The following is a 21,075-nucleotide window of genomic DNA, read 5'->3' on the forward strand; positions in this document are numbered from 1 at the left end:
GTTTGAGACCAGCCTGGGCAACAAAACAAGACCCTGCCTCTAAAAAAGCTTTTTAAAAAGATTCGTTGGGTTGGGCACGGTGGCTCACACCTGTAATCGCAGCACTTTCAGGAGTCCTAGGCGGGTGGATCACGAGGTCAGGAGTTTGAGACCGGCCTGGCCAACATAGTGAAACCCCATCTCTACTAAAAATAAAAAAAAGTCAGCCAGGCGCAGGGGCAGACGCCTGTAATTCCAGCTACTCAGGAGGCTGAGGCAGGAGGATAGCTTGAATCTGGGAGGTGGAGGTTGCAGTGAGCCAAGATGGTGCCATTGCACTCCAACCAGAGCAACAGTGTGAGACTCTGTCTCAAAAAAAAAAAATTCTTTGGACTTGGTGGTACATCCCTGTAATTCCACCTTCTCGGAAGGCTGAGGTGGGAGAATCCCTTGAGCCTAGGAGTTTAAGGCTATAGTGAGCTGTGATTGCGTCACTGCATTCTAGCCTGAGTGACAAAGAGAGACCCTGTCTCAAAAAAATTTAAAAAATTTTCTAAAGCAGTAGTATCTATTTTACAGAATGTTTAGCTGGCACCAACTTGTGTTTTTGGCATTGGTTTTGATTCACTGTTATTCTGAGCAACTATCTATATAATTCTCTACCTGAGGATAGATGAGGAGATGAAAAGTGTTTGTGCTGCAGCCTTCAACCAGGTGGGCAGAATATCACGTACCCTATGGAAACTTACTAAATATTCAGTGGTGCTAAGAATATGGAATGCCTCAAAGGGAGAATGAGTTCTGACTCACAGGCAACTCCAGTTTGAGGCAGCATCTCTATGCTCATGTAAATTATTTGATGCAGAACTTATAAAGTTACATGGTCAGGGATAAGGCCTAAGGGAGGGTTTAGCAGTAAAGGCATTTGTGTGAGGGTGTGTGTGTGTGTGTGTGTGTGTGTGCGCGCGCGCACGTGCGCACTCAAGTAACACACTTAGAGATCTTTATCCAGATAAACTGAGAGAAATAGAAAGTTTCTGGAACAAGCTTAGTTTGTCCGATTTATTCAAAGTTTACATTGCAGAGAAGAGAGCTAGTTTTCGTCTAGTCCATAAGATCAAGTGGCATATATATTCTATTTACGTATTTATCTTCTTTTATTGTGGGAATCTTCAAACATTCAAAATTAGGACAAATAAATGAATACAAAACATAAAATGAATTTATTTATCATCACTAGATTCATTAGTCATCAATACATGCCAATCTTGTTTTACTTATTTTCTTTCCTCATTCCTTAGCTGTATAAAATTGAAACAAGCAACACATGAATGGGTCTCTTTGAATTTAGAATATCATAATATTATAGTAAACTATATAATGTTCTTAATTCTTAACCTTTTTTTACTACAACAAATCAAAACTGATGTGGGGAGATTTTCATAAATATCTTTGAGGAGACTTTTAGAGAAAATTTAAAGCTACTTGATAGATTTTGAGAAATGGTTTTGGGCATGCCTCATGTTTTGTTGTCTCTTTATTTGTAGATTTTCCTGGAGCAGGGTGTCAGCCTTAGATAGCAAATTACTGCACCAACTGCTCTCTAAAAATAGAAAATCTTTGCTTTTTTGTCTGAACTCAGTCGCGGATATTTCTCTGATATTGTTTGACTTAGTCTAGAGAGGTGCCTGGAGTGTAAAATTTAACAAGACACTCCGCTGGGCGTGGTGGCTCACGCCTGTAATCCCAGCACTTTGGGAGTCTAAGGCAGGCGGATCACAAGGTCAGGAGTTCAAGACCAGCCTGACCAACATGGTGAAACCCCATCTCTACTAAAAATACAAAAATAAGCCGGGCGTGGTGGCATGTGCTTGTAATCCCAGCTACTTGGTAGGCTGAGGCAAGAGAATCACTTGAACTCAGGAGGTGGAAGTTGCAATGTGCTGAGATTGCACCACTGTACTGCGGAATGGATGACAGAGCAAGACTGTCTCAAAAGAAGATGTTCATTCTCAGGTGCCAACTCTGTACCTGCACAAGCCTGAGAACAGAGTGCCTCCTTAAATTTTGTGCCTGGAGTGCCTCACTTGCCTTACTCTTACCGTGGCCTTGTTACACGTACCCATATTAAAGTCATTTTTTGAGCCCTTCATTCTTGTTTTAGTGAAGAATTGGAACACTTGGACCTAAGAGGTAGCCAACACACATAGACACATACCTATTTTTGATTTTGCATTTATGCTTTTCATCTCAACTGTATGCCCTACTTATTACCTTAGAGTATTACAGCTGCCATTAGAACACTTAAATTTAAGTGCCTTCTGTGCCATGCACAATGGTAGATACTTTTACTTGTAATGTTTCACTTAGTTCTCACATCTACCCTGTAAAGGAGAGGTTATTTCAAGATACAGGTCAAGAAATGTGCACACACAGAGACTGAAGAACTCTTCCCTAAAGTCGTGCAGCTAGAAGTAATGTAGCTAGGATTCCAGCCAGGTTCTGAGTCCCAAACTTCATTGCTGGTTACTCCCTTCATGGATGAATGTATAGAATTTAGGCTGGGTGCGATGGCTCATGCCTGTAATCCCAGCACCTTGGGAGGTTAAGGTGGGTGGATCACCTGAGGTCAGGAATTTGCATCCAGCCTGACAAACATAGTGAAACCCCATCTCCACTAAAACAAATTAGCTGGGCATGGTGATGCATGCCTGTAATCCCAGCTACTTGGAAGGCGGAGGCAGTAGCATTGCTTTAACCTAGGAGGCAGAGGATGCAGTGAGCTGAGATCTCATGCCTTTGCACTCCAGCCTGGGTGACAAGAGTAAAACTCCATCTCAAAAAACATAAATAAATTAAAAGTATTTAAATATGTATGTGTGTACATGTATGCACACACACACCTCATTCTTAGAACTGTTTCATTTTCTGAAAATGTTTACAATTTTGATTACAGATTGAACTATCTGAACACTGCTTCATTATAGAAATCTCAAAAAAGAAAGAAAAAGATTAAAAAAAGAAATCTCAGTCATCTTACTCCCGTGATGGATACGAGTCCTCGTTTTACTGCTCTTGAGGAGTGATGTCGTTCCACTTTTTCAGAGGCTGCTCCACATGGTGGCAGCACTGCACCAGCACACACTAGATTCTCTTACAAAAGAATACAGTGAATGCTGCCAGGGAGTTGTGCCTTCGTAGTTTTCTTGTAGCTCACTTCAGAAGGGCATCCCAGATTTGAAAGCACTAGAATATCTGCAAAAATGACTTTGCATTCTTCTAATATGAGAGATAAATGTTGATTGAGAGCTGAAAATTCTTGGGGTTATGTCAACTTCAAGTCTGGTTCCTAGTAGCAGTGTGCCTTGCTGCAGGTGACAAAAGTTTACTACAGTTTCATTTCCTGTCTTTAGGGAGGATCACGTACATCTTATTTTCCTGCATTTGTTTTACCATTTATACTTTAGTTGCAGCTAACTTTTGATAAAATACTAGAGAGAGAACAGATGAATTTAGAAGTAAAGAATCTCACGCTATTAAGTCCTAGCTTTATGTTCATGTTTAACTTACTCAAGTCTGTTTTCTTTTCTGCAAAATGAAGGTTACTATCTTAGAGACTTGTTTGGATTATTAATTGAGCTTTTGTCTGAAAAGTGCCTTGTAAAGTACTTGGCTTATGGAGCTCATAAGTGGTGGCTACTACTGTAATTATGAAGTAGACATTAGGCAGAGGTTAACATTATTGCTACAATATTAATTTAAAATTCCTTTGGTATTTGTACAGACTATCTGTTCTGGGGGAATTAGAGTAAAACTTGTCGTCAGATGTGGACTTTATTAGTTCATTATTTTGAAGGTAAACCTCTGTCCAGAATATGGAAACATTTTAGAGCTATAGGGAAATAGATTTCATAATTTTTTTTTACAAATGTCAGAACTTTAAAAATGCTACTTCATAAATATGTATTTGCAAGAAAAATGTATATCTGTTTGGTATGTGACTTATTGAGATATGCACTTTTGAATGATAGTGTTCTCTAGCTTTTTGCTCAAACATTAGGATTTTCCTTCCTTACTATGGTTTTCTTTTTGCTCTCAGAGGCATTTAGGGGTATTCCAACTTCAGTTAACTTACGTATGCTAGAATTTGCAACTCCAGAGATGCTCTTGACAGCCCTACCACATGTGTTTTGCTTTTTGTTTTTCTTTATTTAAAAAATTCATTTATTTTTTATATTTTGAGAGACATGGTCTTGCTTTGTAGCCCAGGCTGGTGAGCAATGGGATAATCATAGACTCCTGGGCTCAAATGATCTTCCCGAGTAACTGGAACTACAGGCATATGCCACCACACTCAGCTAATTTACTTTATTTTATTTTTTTGTAGAGATGGGTCTCGTTTTGTTGCCCGGGCTTGTCTCAATCTCCTAGCTTAAAGCAGTCCTCCTGCCTCAGCCTCTCAAAGTACTGGGATTGTACTCATGAGCCACCATGCCTGGCCTGCTCTCTGTTTTTTGAGCTCAGTCCTCCTAAGTTCCTTTGGCTTACTACCTAGCCCTTTTGATCTGCATCTTCCAGACCTTCTGTCACTCTCAGAGCTGCCCATGAGAATACCTACTCTTCATTGTTGTGTCCTCTCTAGGAAAGCACAAACTGTTGAATTGGTTAAAAAAAGAAAAAATTCTCGTTTGTTAAGTGTTCTTCTGCATAAGTAGTATGCTCTCAGAATAGCCTCAATTCAGGCCAAATATAATCTTTAGCAAAAGTTGTAGTTAAACTTCCAGCTTCTTTTAATTTGAACTTTTGCTCGAAAACCATTTTACAAAAAATAGCATTTTTCTTCTCAGAAAGCAGTATGTAGTTTGACTTTGCTAGCCAGCACATAGACACAGCATGGGATTATGATGGTGATTCTGCTCTCCAGGGGACATTTGGCAATGTCTGGAAACACTTTTGGCTGTCAAACCTAATGGGAGGAATGCCACTGGCATATACTGGATAGAGTCCAGGGATGTTTTCAACATCCTTCAGTATACAAGACAGTCCCCCCACAACAAAAAATTACCTGGCAATAAATGTAAGTAATGCCAAGGTTGTGAAACCCTGGGTTAGGGAAATAGCATCAAGGTTTCAGAGCCAGAGTGGCTGCTGTTTGGGTCCTGGCTTGGCTGCTTACTAGAAATGTGGCTTTGAGCAAGTTATTTAAAATGAGCTTCAGTTTTCTTACATGTAAAATTGAGGTAATAATGCCTGTTTTAGTGAATTATTTTGAAGATGAAAGAATAATGTATCGATAGATTTAAACTTTGCCTGATAATATGGTAAGTACTTAATAAACTGCAGCCATGCTTGAGGAATAGGCCTAACACTACGCAACCTTCTGGTTATTACAGTCTTCGTTTAGGCATTAGGAAGTTTACTTGTGTAGTGGTTTGTTGTCAACCTAAGATGATAAAATGTTGAAAAAGTCATCTGTCTAGGTCTCTTTCTAAGATCAAGGAAGGTTTTTGTCACAATATATTTGGTGTTCATATAGGCTATGTTAAACTTTCTATTAAAGTTAGGCCCAGAATGCACAGAAAAACTTAAGACTTCACTTAGTATGTTAATTATAGGATTGCTGTTAACCTTAAATATATGTTAATAAGTAACAGTTTAAAAATTAACATATATAAATGAAATTTAAAATGTATAATACTTTTTATATCAAATGTCCATGAAGGATTTACAGAGTTGGTTGAATTTTAGGCACGTATGTCCACTTTAAGGGACAGGGAAATGGGTGAGAGATTTCTCATCAGTGAGCTTATGCGTGTGATATTCCACTCCCAGTGTATATCTAGGTATCCTTTGAGAGTCCTTTTTTTAACAGGATCATTTTTATTCTAATCATACCTACTGTACCAGCTCACTCCTTTAAAAAAATGAGGTCAATTTTATTACGCTCAACTACTGCATGTAAGACAGGTATAGATCATAAATCATATTTTATAGCTGAGTAGTCAGTCTTTGCCTTTTTAAGTACTGTCAGGATATGATTATCTCTGAAACACATGAAGTAGAAGAATACGTTTTTCTCCTTGTCTATAAATCTACATGTCACCTTTGCTGGAAATAATGTTTGGATTATGTTATCCCCCTGCTCTGAATCTTCTTTCCCTTCCCTTAGTTGAAGTTCACAAGCCTTAGGAGTTCTGTAAATGCTGGAGACTAATTATTAGTACTCAGACGCTGGAATCAGATGCAGACCTCGAGTTGGGATTCAAGTAGTAATCCCTTTCTGGCTGTGTTGACCCTAAGCAAGTCACTGAACTTCTCCAAGCCAGTTTTCTTGTCTGTAATAAGAGGCTTTTAGTAGCAACTACTTCGGAGTTGTTATGAGGATTAATAGCACAAAGTAAGTCTTCAATAAATTTTAGCTCTCTAGTCTTTTATCCCTGTAAAATGTGTTCTATTAGTATAATGTAAGTAAAAATACAAATTGCTTGTCTTTAAAAATTCAGGTTGGGTATGGTGGGTCACACCTGTAATACTAGCACTTTGGGAGGCCAAGGCAGGAAGATTGCCTGAGGCCAGGCGTTTGACAGCAGCCTGGGCAACATAGTGAGACCCTGTTTCTATTTTAAAATATATATATATATTCAGCAGACTCCATGAATCTGTAAGGAAATATCACATTAAAGAGAAGTCTGTAGTTAAAGCAGAGAAAGATTTGTCTAGGATTGAGTATGAGTTTACACATCTACATATGCTGCTTTTATGTTTATATATATATAAATGTTTCTGTTTAATATCTATATCTGTAAAGTATACATATTGGGTTAGCTTTTTGAGGGGATATGAGGGGTGGGGAATGTTTAGTTGCATTCTCCCCAAGAATAGAATTTACCATAATTGGGAGGCAAGATGAATAAAGGATTTTTTTTTTTAGTTTTTATTTTTATTTTTTTAATTTTTGGAGACAGTTTCATTCTGTTGTCCAGGCTGGAGTGCAGTGGTGTGATCTTGATTCACTGCAGCCTCCGCCTCCCATGTTCAAGTGATTCTCATGCCTCGGCCTCCCAAGTAGCTGGGATTACAGGTATGTACCACCATGCCAGGCTGATTTTTTGTATTTTAATTGGAGATAGGGTTTCACCATGTTGGCCAGGCTGATCTCGAGCTTCTGGCCTCAAGTGATTCACCTGTTTCAGCCTCTGAAAGTGCTGGGATTGCAAGCATGAGCCTCCATGCTTGGCCAAGGATTTATTTTTTTAATGCTGCAAATGTGTCCCTTTGTAACCTAGATGCCAACTTTTTATAAATCAACTCATACCAAAGAAGCCCTCTTAAGAAACCCTATTTGTAGGCCAGGTACCATACAGTGGCTCACATTTGTAATCTCAGCACTTTGGGAGGCCAAGATGGGAGGACTGCACAAGGCCAGGCATTTGAGACCAGCCTGGGCAGCATAGCAAGACTCCTGTCTTTACCAAAAAGAAAACAATTAGCCAGGCATGGTGGCATGTGCTTGTGGTCCCATCTGCTAGTTAAAGATTATGGTGAGCTATACGGTTATACCACTGCACACTAGCCTGGGTGACAGCAGGACCCTGTCTCTTAAAACCAACCAAACAAACAAAAAATCCCAAAGAAATCCTATTTAAAAATTCATTTTTAAAGCAAAACTTTCTGTGGAAACTCCCTTTTTTGGCTGGGTGTGGTGGCTCACATCTGTAATCTCAGCACATTAGGAGGCCAAACTGGGAGGATTACTTGAGACCCTGAGTTTAAGATCAGCCAGGGCAATATAGCCAGACCCCATCTCTAAATAAATAATTTTAAAACTTGACTGGGTGTGGTAGTACAAGCCTGTAGTCCTAGTTACTCAGGAGGCTGAGGTGGAAGGATCACTTGAGTCCAGCAGTTTGAGATTACAGGAAGCTGTGATCAGTGCCACTGCATTCCAACCTGGGCAACAGAATGAGACCATGTCTCTTTAAAAAAAAAAAAAAAAATGCTATTTTTTTCTTGGAAACTCTTAATTTTTCTGAAATCATAGTTAAAAGACCATTGCTGTCTTTGTGTTCCCTAAGAGAATTTCTAAGATTATTTCCTAAGAGAAATACCAGTTTTCTGACAGGAGTAGTGCTACACATAATTGTGTTAACAGTTCAAAATCAAAGTAATAGTTCAAATGAAAGCAGCACACCTTTGTTTTAGTATACAGGTGAGTCAAGGCAGTTATTGTAAGGGTTGGATTTGTTCTTTTGTGATATTATTGTTTGGAGAAGACTTTCTGGAGGAATAGGAAGTGCATCTTAAGTTTCAATCTATTTTTAATATTTATTGAAAAAATAGACAATATATGTTCATAGTAAAAAATTTCAAAGAAACAGTGTAAACATTGACAAGTGAGTTGTCCTGTACACTCTAGCCACCCAGGTGCTGTCTCGAAGTCAGTGTTTTTTTTTTTTTAATCTACTTTAGATTCAGTGTGACTGGATTATTTTAATTTTTCATTGAAGAGAGAGAGAAACTTGGCTTACAGGACCAGGAAAACTCAGAGCACTGCCTGGTGAGCCTGCCTCAGTATGTTTCTGAAAATGTAGCAGTGTGACTGTGGAGATTAGGAGATAAAAGTGTAGAGATAGGATGGAAGGAACTTCAAGGAATTTTAGAGAAACAGTGGAGTTTTAGTATAGAGGGTAGGATAACATCTCCTCTGAACAGTCACTGTTCGGCAGTGATTTCACTTATCCATGCCGGCTTTGCTACACAATCCTCTAATCTAATCTTTCTGGATCCTTCAGTTAGACTGACTTTTCCCCATTTTGTTTCTTGTTTTAATGTGCTGGTAAGTGGCAACTGCCTATTTAAACACCAGACCATACACTTCATTAGGTGCATTATACACTTGGTTTAATTTCCAATTGCCTGTGATAACAGAGGATTTCTAATTGCTCATTCTATTTAGCATCCTTCTGTTCTTTTTCTACTCATTGCTGTTTTTAATTCTCCCTGTTCTCACATTTTCTTTGTCTCTATTTCCTATTACCAGACTTTAATCTTTTTGGGTTTTGTTTTGTTTTGTTTTGTTTTTTGAGGCGGAGTTTCACTTTTGTTACCCAGGCTGGAGTGCAATGGCGCGATCTCGGCTCACCGCAACCTCTGCCTCCTGGGTTCAAGCAATTCTCCTGCCTCAGCCTCCCGAGTAGCTGGGACTACAGGCACACACCACCATGCCCAGCTAATTTTTGAATTTTTAGTAGAGACGGGGTTTCACCTTGTTGACCAGGATGGTCTCGATCTCTTGACCTCGTGATCCACCCGCCTCGGCCTCCCAAAGTGCTGGGATTACAGGCGTGAGCCACTGCGCCCGGCCTCTTTTTGTTTTTTTAAACGTGAAAAGGGTTTGACTGACAGGGTGGTAAATTATTTCAGACAACTGGTAACCAAGACTGGGTGTGTGTTGGCAGCAAGATAAAAACAGACATTTGGCTTTGTGATGTGATATTTTGATCCTTTAGAGTACAATAAGGTCAACTAAGTACATTGTGCAAGGAAAATAAAATGTCTTCCCTGCACATGAAGCACATAGAAGGGGTTATTATTTCTCTCTTTGTGCCTTTTCTCATGCTTGATGATAGAGTTAGCAAACAAAAATTAAGTCAGAAAAGAGCCTCATGCATGTTACCGTCTAGTGGGCTGGATAGATAAGTCTTCCTGATTTGTCTTAACAAGAATAAAATATTATATCTATAACCATATTTACCAAGTAAGTCTTTGATTTTTCATCTTAGCATCTTTGTTCTGATCACCGAAATATAGCTTGAGATAATTGCATTTGTATCATCGTTATCCTTTATATAATAATGGGTATTGTAAGTATATTATTTGTTAAATAAATCACATTCTTGGGGGATGGAGGTGTGAAAATAAATAAATAAATCACGTTCTCTAGCCATTTACCTTCTAGATAAAATCATATGGTGGGATAATCTGAAGATTACCCAGATAATGTGACTACTAAAATCAATAGCTAGATTGTAGTCATTATGTTTCTTCTTCCCTTGCTAACAAAATGGTAATCATACAACTCTTCACTGCTCAAGTTTTTATTAAGGGATTTCAGTAAGAACTAACAGTAGTAGTTTTACATTTTTGAGAATCTTTCCAAAATATGTAATTAGTGAAGCTGTCTCTTATCATGTTTCATTTATACTTGGAGAATATTTATTTATTTATTTGTTTGTTTGTTTATTGAGATGGAGTCTCACTCTGTCACCTAGGCTGGAGTGCAGTGGCGTGATCTTGGCTCACTGAAACCTCTGCCTCCAGGGTTCAAGCAGTTCTTCTGTCCCAACCTTCGAAGTAGCTGGGATTAACAGGCACGTACCACCTTTCCCAGCTAATTTTTTGTATTTTTAGTAGAGATGGGGTTTCACCGGCTGGACATGGTGGCTCATGCCTGTAATCCAAGCACTTTGGAGGCCAAAGTGGGCAGATCACCTGAGGTCGGGAGTTCAAGACCAGCCTGACCAACATGGTGAAACCCCATCTTTAAAAAATAAAAAAAGAAAGGCCGGGCGCGGTGGCTCAAGCCTGTAATCCCAGCACTTTGGGAGACCGAGGTGGGTGGATCACGAGGTCGAGAGATCGAGACCATCCTGGTCAACATGGCGAAACCCCGTCTCTACTAAAAAAATACAAAAAACTAGCTGGGCGTGGTGGCGCGTGCCTGTAATCCCAGCTACTTAGGAGGCTGAGGCAGGGAATTGCCTGAGCCCGGGAGGCGGAGGTTGCGGTGAGCCGAGATCGCGCCATTGCACTCCAGCCTGGGTAACAAGAGCGAAACTCCATGTCAAAAAAAAAAAAAAAAAAAAAGAATAAAAGTAGAGATGGGGTTTCACCATGTTGGCCAGGCTGTCTCAAACTCCTGACCTAAGTGATCTGGCTGCCTTGGCCTCTCAAAGTGTTGGGATTACAGATGTGAGCCACTGTGCGCAGCCAACTTATACTTGGAGAATACTTATATTCAGCCTCACTTTGCTCATCTTTAGTCAGCATTTGGGAGCCTCACTGCAAAACGTGGTTTTAAATTTACTTGTACAAGGCCACAGTGTATAGTATTTTGTATGTATGCGTGTTTTTTTGAGTATTTTTGTAACTTTTACATGACTTTAGATGTTCTTTGGTTGTAGATTTGTTAGAAATAATTTGTAATTTTGATAAAGTGTTGACTTTTCTTCTTGCAGCTAAATGGATTTCCAGATCCGTGAGTCAGGATACAAGTGTACTTTCTAGTGAAAGGTAGCAATTTTTCAGCTAGACGCAGTGGCACACACCTGTAATCCCAGCACTTTGAGAGGCTGAGGTGGGCAGATCACCTGAGGTCAGGGGTTCAAGACCATCCTGGATAACATACTGAAATCCCATTTCTACTAAAAATACAAAAATTAGCTGGGTATGGTGGCATGCACCTGTAATCCCAGCTACTCAGGAGGTTGAGGTGGGAAAATCCTTTGAACCTGGTAGACAAAGGTTGCAGTGAGTAAAGATTGTGCCATTGTACTCCAGCCCGGGCAAGAGAGGAAGGCTATCTCAAAAAATTTTAAAAAGGTACCAATTTTTCATTGACCCCACTCTCAGAAAGAAGGATACAATACATTGGAAATACTGTATTTCATTGACTCTTTAATGCCACTGATTATAAGATGTATTATTATTTTCTGTATTACTAAGAAAGAAAAATGCTTAATATTGAACTGACAGGCCATTGATTATAAAATGCAACCCAATTTCAAATATGTTAATTTGAAAAACTGTAGCTTACACTTGAATTATAGTAATATAACCAACCACCTTAAATTTACGTAAGGCTTTGTAGAAAGCACTTACACATATGTCATCTGATCTTGTCCTCAGACTAAAACTAATCTGTGAGGTGGATTAAATTATCTCATTTTCAGATGAAGAAACTGAATTTCACAGAGATTACATATTCTCTCAGCATTGTATGCTAGTGAACTGGGGTCTCAGGCCCACATCTTTTTACTCTGACTTGTGGTAGATTGATGGTGTCACCTCCCCTAACCCCATATATATACAACTATACAACTATAAAATTATTTGGCCTAGATTTTTCTGTTTCATGTTTAGACGTTGCTGTTTTTCATATGCTGTTCATATGCCTTGATTTTTTTTGACAGTTTTGAGTGCTGTTAACATGGTTAATGTATGTTTTAATCTTAAATAATGTGTGACTCTGCTAATATAGGAATTGTTTTGATTCTGGGTTGCCTGACCTCTGGGAAGCTATATATAATATCACTGGTGGTTTTATCTGTTTCCTTCTGACTAGGTAAAATATTCAGGAAAGGTTATGAATTAAGATCCTAAAGTGATCCCTAGAAGGCTGATTAGTGTTTGTGTGTATAATAGCTGTGCTGTTCCTGTTGAATCAAGGTTATATCCCTCTTCATTTCCAGGTGGTGGCTAATGCTGTAGCAGCATTATCTGAAATCAGTGAGTCTCACCCAAACAGCAACTTACTCGATCTGAACCCACAGAACATTAATAAGCTGCTAACAGCCCTCAATGAGTGCACTGAATGGGGTCAGATTTTCATCCTGGACTGCCTGTCTAATTACAACCCTAAAGATGATCGGGAGGCTCAGAGGTCAGTCTGTTTTCCTGGCTACTTTCTGGTAGTCTTGCCTGATTCAGTAAGTTCTAGAGTCTGCTATTAGAATAAATCTGTTGAGGAAGATCAGTGGCTTCTGGGGTAGCTGTTGCTATCTCCAGGGTATTTTCTCCCTGGATTTAGGAATATTTTAAGTGGTGGAATAAACTATGCAAAACTGTTTTTAAGAAATGCATGTTTTTCATACAGTTACTTCTGCTTGCTGAAATCTCTCTCATCGTCTTACATCTCCCATGCAACAGTTCTTGGCCATTTGGCCAACAAAGATTATCGAGTATCCCTCTTTGGGGTGATAGATTTTTCATTCTATTAGATACATAGAAAGTGGCTTTATATTAGTTATCAAGCTGAAGTGTATCTGTAATTCAGTATGAGAGTATGTTAAAGTCAGCACAATATATCCTGCTTTCCATTAGGTATGGAAACCATGTCAGTCTGAATTTAAATATTTTAGAAGGCTCACCTAGATTGTTCCACTTGGCTTGTTACCATATAATGTTTCGAATTTTCTTTGGTTATTAGAAATTGACTCCTAAATTTCATCTACACATGTATTTTATGTGTGTGTGTGTGTGTGTGTGTATATGCGTGTGTGTGTGTGTGTATATATGCGTGTGTGTGTGTATACACACACACACACACACACACATTTATGTATATATGGTTTACAAAGTTGGAATTATCCCTAATTTTTATTGAGCGTTTTGTATATGTAGGCACTGTACTAGGCAAAGTACTTCTGAAGAAATGTTGGCTCTTCATTACAGTTGGTATATTTTAATTATGGTAGATAAGAACTGGTCTGGCTGAAGCTGATTTCCAAGCTACTAGAATGTAAGTGATCTTCACTTATCTGGGAAATTGTTCCCTCTAGACTGAACTAAAGCTCACTCTGATAGTTTCTTTCCATCACTGAAAGTACAAATATAGTCTGGAAATTACTGAGAATTTTATTTTCTGTTGGCCATTGATGTTGCATTCATTCATTCATTCATTCAGCAAATATTTATTAAGTGCATACTGTATGCCAGGCAGTATTCCTAGGCCCTCAGGATACAGCAGTGAACAAAGTCATGGCCCTCACTTATTCTGAAGGATGGGGTAGGCATATATATATAATATGTCTAGATAGTATGATATGTAATATGTGAGATGGTGATAAGTACTAACAAGAAAGGTAAAGTGGAGAAGAAATCTAAGGAATGCTGGGCATTTGGGGGTAAGGGGTATATTTTCTTTTTAAAGGATGGCCAGGGAAGGCCTCATTGAGAAGGTGGCATTTGTATAAAGACCCAAAGGACGTTAGGAGTAGGTATAGGAGGAAGAGAGAAACACAACCTGCTTATCTTGTTTCTTTAATACAGTAAGCTAGCTACTTATGTTGCCCAAGCTATCAATTAGATTAATTTCTTTTTTTTTTCTTTTTTTTTTGAGACGGAGTTTCGCTCTTGTTACCCAGGCTGGAGTGCAATGGCGCGATCTCGGCTCACCGCAACCTCCGCCTCCTGGGTTCAAGCAATTCTCCTGCCTCAGCCTCCCTAGTAGCTAGGACTACAGGCACGCGCCACCATGCCCAGCTCATTCTTTGTATTTTTAGTAGAGACGGGGTTTCACCATGTTGACCAGGACGGTCTCGATCTCTTGACCTCGTGATCCACCCACCTCGGCCTCCCAAAGTGCTGGGATTACAGGCTTGAGCTACAGCGCCCGGCCTAGATTAATTTCTAAAGGATCCTCAACAGGCAATTAAATATCTAAGATTTTATGAGGCATGTAAGTGTAGGTGGCAGGGGCTAGGAGAGGTGGGAAAATCCAGTAGTGGTGTCCTGCTATTTAAGAAATAAACCCTTTTCAGATAGTCCCTTATTCTCATTATCCTCAAAACAGGGGGTTGGATGGTTTTCTCTGCCAACCTACCTCCTCCTGTGTCTTACAGTGAAACCTTCAGTCACAGCTGGGTTGCTGTCTCTTCCTATGAAATAATTCTCAGAATGCTTAATTTGACTTCCTATAGGTTGAGTAGAAATGGGCTGTGAGGCAGGGAGCCCTAACATAATATGGGGAGACAAAGAGGACTATAAAACAAGAAGGTAAATGGTGTGAGCTCAAGTGTTTTGAGTATTGCTAGTTTCTTTCTAGTTTGAACATCCCTTATTGTTGGTTTCCTGAAAGTTTCTGATGTCCCTGCTCTGCTTGTAGTTTGCTGAGAATGAGGCTTCTGCAGTGTTGGATCCCAATTTTATCTAAGCATGGAGCTTTGACTTTTCTGACTAATTCTTTAATTTCTTGATACTTGGGCCATTAGACTCTGACATATTACCTTATGGAATGTATTCAGCAAAGAAATTATAATTCGTGATGTTAATTTTCATTCTCTGCCCTCAGTATCTGTGAGCGGGTAACTCCCCGGCTATCCCATGCCAACTCAGCAGTGGTGCTTTCAGCGGTAAAAGTCCTAATGAAGTTTCTAGAATTGTTACCTAAGGATTCTGACTACTACAATATGCTGCTGAAGAAGTTAGCCCCTCCACTTGTCACTTTGCTTTCTGGGGAGCCAGAAGTGCAGTACGTCGCCCTGAGGAACATCAACTTAATTGTCCAGAAAAGGTTGGGAAATACTGAAGTGTTGATTAAAGTGTTTGTAATTTTGCATTAAGTTTAATAATGTCAATGTTAAATTAAGCTAGTTTTAATCTTTTTTTAATATGTGGAAATGAAAATGTTATATGGCAGAGCAACTTGCTTGCCTAGCATCAGGAGACTAGCAGTTGATATCACAGTATTGCTGTAATGAATGCCAGGTGTTGATCCACAATCCAGTTTGTTTTCTGAAGGGTCTCTTTCTGATATACTGTCTACTGCCTGGTTGATATGGTTCAGGCTGTAGTTTAGAGCCAGATTGTTGTTATTCTAGCAGTTCTTCATGACAACATGTGCCCTGATGCTTAAAAAGGATAAAAAATAATCTGCCAAATGGAACTGATAAGAATAGAGGCGTATAGAGGAAGTTTATGCATTTTTTTTTTCCTGACTAGAACAGGAGGAGAACAGAGAAGCACAGATTAGGTATTAATAGAGTCTCAGAAGGGTATATCAGCATATGCCTTCACCTTCCTTTCTTCTGTTTCTGTGTACTCCAGGCCTGAAATCTTAAAGCAGGAAATCAAAGTCTTCTTTGTGAAGTACAATGATCCCATCTATGTTAAACTAGAGAAGTTGGACATCATGATTCGTTTGGCATCTCAAGCCAACATTGCTCAGGTTAGACTTTTTGCAGGCTTAAGTTGTTGATGATTTAGCTCTTAAGTTCTGATCTTTAAAGAAGCTAAGCTGTGAGATTGCTATTTGAGAATCCTTAATGACGAACCACTTCCTGGATTTTTTTTTAACAGGTTCTGGCAGAACTGAAGGAATATGCCACAGAGGTAGATGTTGACTTTGTTCGAAAAGCTGTGCGGGCCATTGGACGGTGTGCTATCAAGGTGGAGGCAAGTATCTGATGATAGTTACAATCACATATTGGGGATTCTGAGAGTTCTATTCACTTTTTTTTTTTTTTTTTTTTTTTTTTTTAAGAAACAGACTTTTGCTCTTGTTCCCCAGGCTAGAATGCAATGGCACAACCTCAGCTCACTTTAACCTCTGCCTCCCGGGTTCAAATGATTGTCCTGCCTCAGCCTCCCTAGTAACTGGGATTACAGGCACCTGCCACCATGCCCAGCTAATTTTTTGTATTTTTAGTAGAGAGGGGGTTTTACTATGTTGGCCAGGCTGGTCTCAAACTCCTGACCTCAGGAAATCCACCCACCTCAGCCTACCAAAGTGCTGGGATTACAGGTGTGAGCCATCATGCCCGGCTCACTTTTTTCTTTAAAATACATTTTTAAGTTTATCAAAATTACAAAGCACATAGTTTAAATGTTAAATAATTTTTAATGGAAAGCAGCTGTCTCTGGTTCCTCCCTTCCCTCCCTACCTAGACCCTCTTCCCAGAGGGAATGATTTTTAACTCTTTTTGTTTTTAGTTATTCTTTTTTTTTTCCTGTCAAATGAGTTGGTTTAATTTTAGGTGATACAAAGTTTAGGGTTGAACAAGGACGAAACGGCAGACTCTGGCAAGATTCTGAGCTGGTTTTACTTTAAATTCACATTTATGGTAGGACTGACTTAGTGAAAACAACTAAAGAGATTATGAGCCACTAGAAGTTTTTTTTTTTTTTTTTTTTACCAAAAGTTTATTTTAAAACGTACAGCAGCTCCAAGACTTAATGCCATCTACAGGAGGCAAAAAGTGTTATGGCAGGGAATACAGATGTTTAAATATGGATGAAATAAGGGGTCACTGTCTCCTCAGGCACAAGGAACAGCTTATTTTTCTGCCAGATTTCTTAATTCCACCTGTGGCCAGGGGCCCCTTCCCCACGGCCTTCGCTTTTATCTCCTTGAGTTTCTTATGCTGTTCTTTTTGTTTCTGCTTGAAAGCCTTATCTTCCTCATCCATCTCCTTGGCCTGCTTCTTGGGCCTTTTCAGGGGCTTTTTCTTGCCACCTTTTCAGTGGGACATGGTGCCTGCTGCCCCTTTCCCAGACCTTGCCACCAGAAATGGGCGCTTTTAGTTATTCTTTTGATTATAATAGGTCCTCCATATCCATGAATTCCACATCCATGGACTCAACTAACTGTGGATCAATAATATTCAGGGGGAATAAAAAGGATGATTTTGTCTGTACTGAACACGTACAGACTTTTTATTTGTCTGTATTCCCTAAACAATAACTGTAACAATTATTTATGTCATATTTATATAGTATTAGGTATTAGAAATAGTCTAGAGATGATTTAAAGTATACAAGAGGATATGCGTAAGTTATATGCAAATACTATACCATTTTATGTTATAGAGTCTTAAGCCTCCATGGATTTTGGTATCCACAAGGGGCCCAGGAATCCATCTCCCATGGATATGGAGACATGACTGCACTTCCATATCTCTAAATAATATTCTTGGCTGGGTGCAGTGGCTCACACCTGTAATCCCAGAACTTTGAGAGGCCAAGGTGGCAGGATTGCTTGAGCCCAGGAGTTTGAGATCACCCGAGGCAACATAGTCAGGCTCTGTTTCTACAAAAACTTTAAAAAATTAGCTGGGCATGGTGGTACACACCTGTAGTCCCAGCTGCTTGGAAGGCTGAGGCAGGAAGATTGCTGGAATCCAGGAGGTTGAGGCTGGAGTGAGCAGTGATTATGCCACTGCACTCCAGCCTGAAACCTTTTCACTCTGGGTGAAAGAGCAAGACCCTGTCTCAAAAAAAGAATAATAACAGTAATAATATTCTTATGCTATTATTTATTGATTTACCTATCATAGACTTTTTCTATTAACTTTCTGCTATAAGAAGCTTAGTTCAGACCGGGTGCGGTGGCTCAAGCCTGTAATCCCAGCACTTTGGGAGGCCGAGGCGGGTGGATCATGAGGTCAAGAGATCGAGACCATCCTGGTCAACGTGGTGAAACCCCGTCTCTACTAAAATTACAAAAAATTAGCTGGGCATGGCGGTGCGTGCCTGTAATCCCAGCTACTCAGGAGGCTGAGGCAGGAGAATTGCCTGAACCCAGGAGGCAGAGGTTGCGGTGAGCCAAGATCACGCCATTGCACTCCAGCCTGGGGAACAAGAGCGAAACTCCGTCTCAAAAAACAAAACAACAACAACAACAAAAAAGAAGCTTAGTTCATACAACTCACCATTTCTACTTCTCCTTCCTATTTTCCAGTGTAATTACACATGGAAAGTTTTTGTTCCTATATCCATTATCATGGTAGATTGAAATAATATGCCTTTGTTTCTTATTCTATCAACTATTGGCTTGCAAAATTTATGCATATTATGACTAAATATTTAGGGCCAATATAATGCAAACGATTATATTATAGTATCTTTTGTTTTTTTCTGGAGGGCTTTTTTTTTTTTTTTAATGATTCTTTTATTCTTTTTTTTTTTTTTTTTTTTTAATTTTTCTTTCTTTCTTTTTGTTTGTTTGTTTTTGAGACAGTGTCTCACTCTGTTGCCCAGGCTGGAGTGTGGTGGTATAACCTTGGCTCACTGCAACCTCTGCCTCTGGGCTCAAGCAACTGTTGTGCCTCAGCCCCCTGAGTAGCTGGGATTACAGGCATGCACTACCACACCTAGCTAATTTTTATATTTTTAGTAGAGATGAGGTTTAGCCATGTTGGCCAGGCTGGTCTCAAACAAGGGCCTCAAGTGATCCACCTGCCTGGAGTTTCTTTAATTGCCTTTTTTTTCTTGCATGTGTGTCTTCATCATGCCCCTGTCTTCTTCCTGTTCCTTAAGCATAGTATGAAATCTGTACACCTTCTTTTGTCTTAGACCCTTCTCTTTTGCAGTCCTCTGTCTTGTTTGTTCCATTCTGACTGATTGCTTTCCTGGCTTCTCCTCATCATTCCATACAGCTCCCTATTTCTTGCTATTGGTATATTTTTCATCGCATTCCTTTTTTTGTGGTTGCAACAGCTTCTTGAGTCTCTGGGGATATGAATGATTTATTTTTTGTTTCTGGACTTTGAATTTAATTATTTGGGGTTTTTTTTGTGATGGTTGCATCTCTATACATGTAATTTTTTTAAATTGAGATGTATACTATGCATACATTAAAGTGCAGCTCATTTCTTTCTTTTTTTTTTCTTTTTTTTTTAAGATGGGGTTTCACCATGTTGGTCAGGCTGGTCTTGAACTCCCGACCTCAGGTGACCCACCCGCCTTGGCCTCCAAAGTGCTTGGATTACAGGCGTGAGCCACCACACCTGGTTGCTCATTTCTTTTTAAGAATGAAGTAACAGATCCATATTTAGACTGCATCCTAGCCCGGGCAATAAAGCAATACCCCCATTCTCTCTCCCTCTTCCTCTTTTTCTTTCTTCCTCTTCTTTATTCTTTTTCTTATTATTCTTTTTTTCTTTCTCAAAAAAAAAAAAAAAAAAGAATGAGGTAACAGAAAAGTTGATTAGGACTTATATATACATAGGCAAGGCTGTCGACTATCAGGTTTCTGCGTTAGGGAAGGGGGTTCATCTTTACGTGGAAGACATCTTGAAGAGCCTCTCTGGTCTTAGAGGCCAGATTGGTTTCTAACTTGGCTGCAGCCTTCCGGTAGCTATTATGGGCTGTAATTTATGGGCTGCCTCATCAGTCAGCAGTCCTCCATTTGTTTGTCCTTATTCAGAAATTTGTTGAAGTTAGCAGTGGCCTTTGCTCACTGTTTTTGTGGGTTCAGAGCCCGTGTTTGTTCTTGGTACTTGATTATATGTAGTTCTGCATAGTCGGAGAGTTGGACCATATGACTTCTCAGGAATACTAAAACAATTTGTACAGTATGACCAGTACTTTATAGGAACAAAAGGCAACAGATGTGTGTCAGAGACTCCAGTGAAATATCTGTTGCTAATTGGCCTTCCTTGTTTTTTTCAATTTAGTGTTGCTTCATGTAGTTGCTGCTGATAAGTCACTTAGTAGACTGGCTGTTATAACAAGAAGTTAGATAATCCTGGGTTCTATTTCTGGTTCTTCTAGCTCACTTGATTCAGATATTTAATGTTTCTCTTGCTTCATTGGAGAAATGGGAAAGTCTTCTTATTGGATCTTGATATGTTACATCTTTTTTATTACCACTGTCACCACACATCACAACTTAATTTGTTTTTCTTTTCTTTTTAAATTGACATATCTTACTGTCTACGTCGTATTAATGTAGGTAATTTTCAGAGAGATTTTGGTAGCGTAAGAGTGAGATAGTTTTGTTCTCTTTACTATTGTACATAGCCGTCTTTTCTACCAGATGGTCATTGTCTTATGACCTCTCTGACAAAGCTATAAACGGTAATACAAAAATTATATCTCATTCTGAAGTTAAGAGACTTTCTAGCCCTGGAATTATTAGAAAGTGTTTTCAAAGCACCTAGATTCCTCAAGGCTGTTAGTCATGTATTGTGACTAATGGAAAGATTCTTCGTAGTCTTCTGGAAAAGACTGCTGATGGCTTTCACTTCTTCCTTTCACTAAGTTCCTTGGTGGGAGTTTAAGAGGACATGAGGAATGAACTTTCTCAAGAAACTGAAGGTCACCCTTCAGGAATCCTGTCTAATCTAGTGCTCTCATCTCAGATTACCCAGGTTTACCTTAGAACTTTTCCTGTAACTGTTTCAGCCATGAAAGTTTTCAGTTTGAACAGAGTTGCCAAGCCAAACAGTAAATTGGGCCAGCAGAGGCAATGATGGCCTATTTGCACTAAGTCATCCATGGGACAAGAATCAGCAGCAAAAGAATAGTAATGAACTTTCTGTATAGCTTTGGGGAGCAATAAGCTATTGAGCAAATAAATAGCACTGGAAAAAAAGC

At 39.3% G+C, this 21,075-nt stretch overlaps 1 protein-coding gene and 1 pseudogene across 5 annotated transcripts in view; one reads left to right on the forward strand and one right to left on the reverse strand.

Moving 5' to 3' along the window:
* AP2B1 (adaptor related protein complex 2 subunit beta 1) overlaps positions 1 to 21,075 on the forward strand; it is a 130,759-nt gene that overhangs the window by 27,496 nt on the left and 82,188 nt on the right. For all 5 annotated transcript variants that reach the window (XM_003929040.4, XM_010339660.3, XM_003929041.4 and 2 more), the window contains exons 6-9: positions 12,450 to 12,640; positions 15,050 to 15,271; positions 15,805 to 15,925; positions 16,057 to 16,152. In XM_003929040.4, coding sequence (XP_003929089.2) covers positions 12,450 to 12,640; positions 15,050 to 15,271; positions 15,805 to 15,925; positions 16,057 to 16,152 — 630 coding nt within the window. The remainder of the gene's footprint in view (positions 1 to 12,449; positions 12,641 to 15,049; positions 15,272 to 15,804; positions 15,926 to 16,056; positions 16,153 to 21,075) is intronic.
* LOC120366863 (translation machinery-associated protein 7-like) lies at positions 17,004 to 17,228 on the reverse strand (annotated as a pseudogene).

Source organism: Saimiri boliviensis, chromosome 17 (assembly GCF_048565385.1).
Source record: "Saimiri boliviensis isolate mSaiBol1 chromosome 17, mSaiBol1.pri, whole genome shotgun sequence".
Taxonomy (NCBI): domain Eukaryota; kingdom Metazoa; phylum Chordata; class Mammalia; order Primates; family Cebidae; genus Saimiri; species Saimiri boliviensis.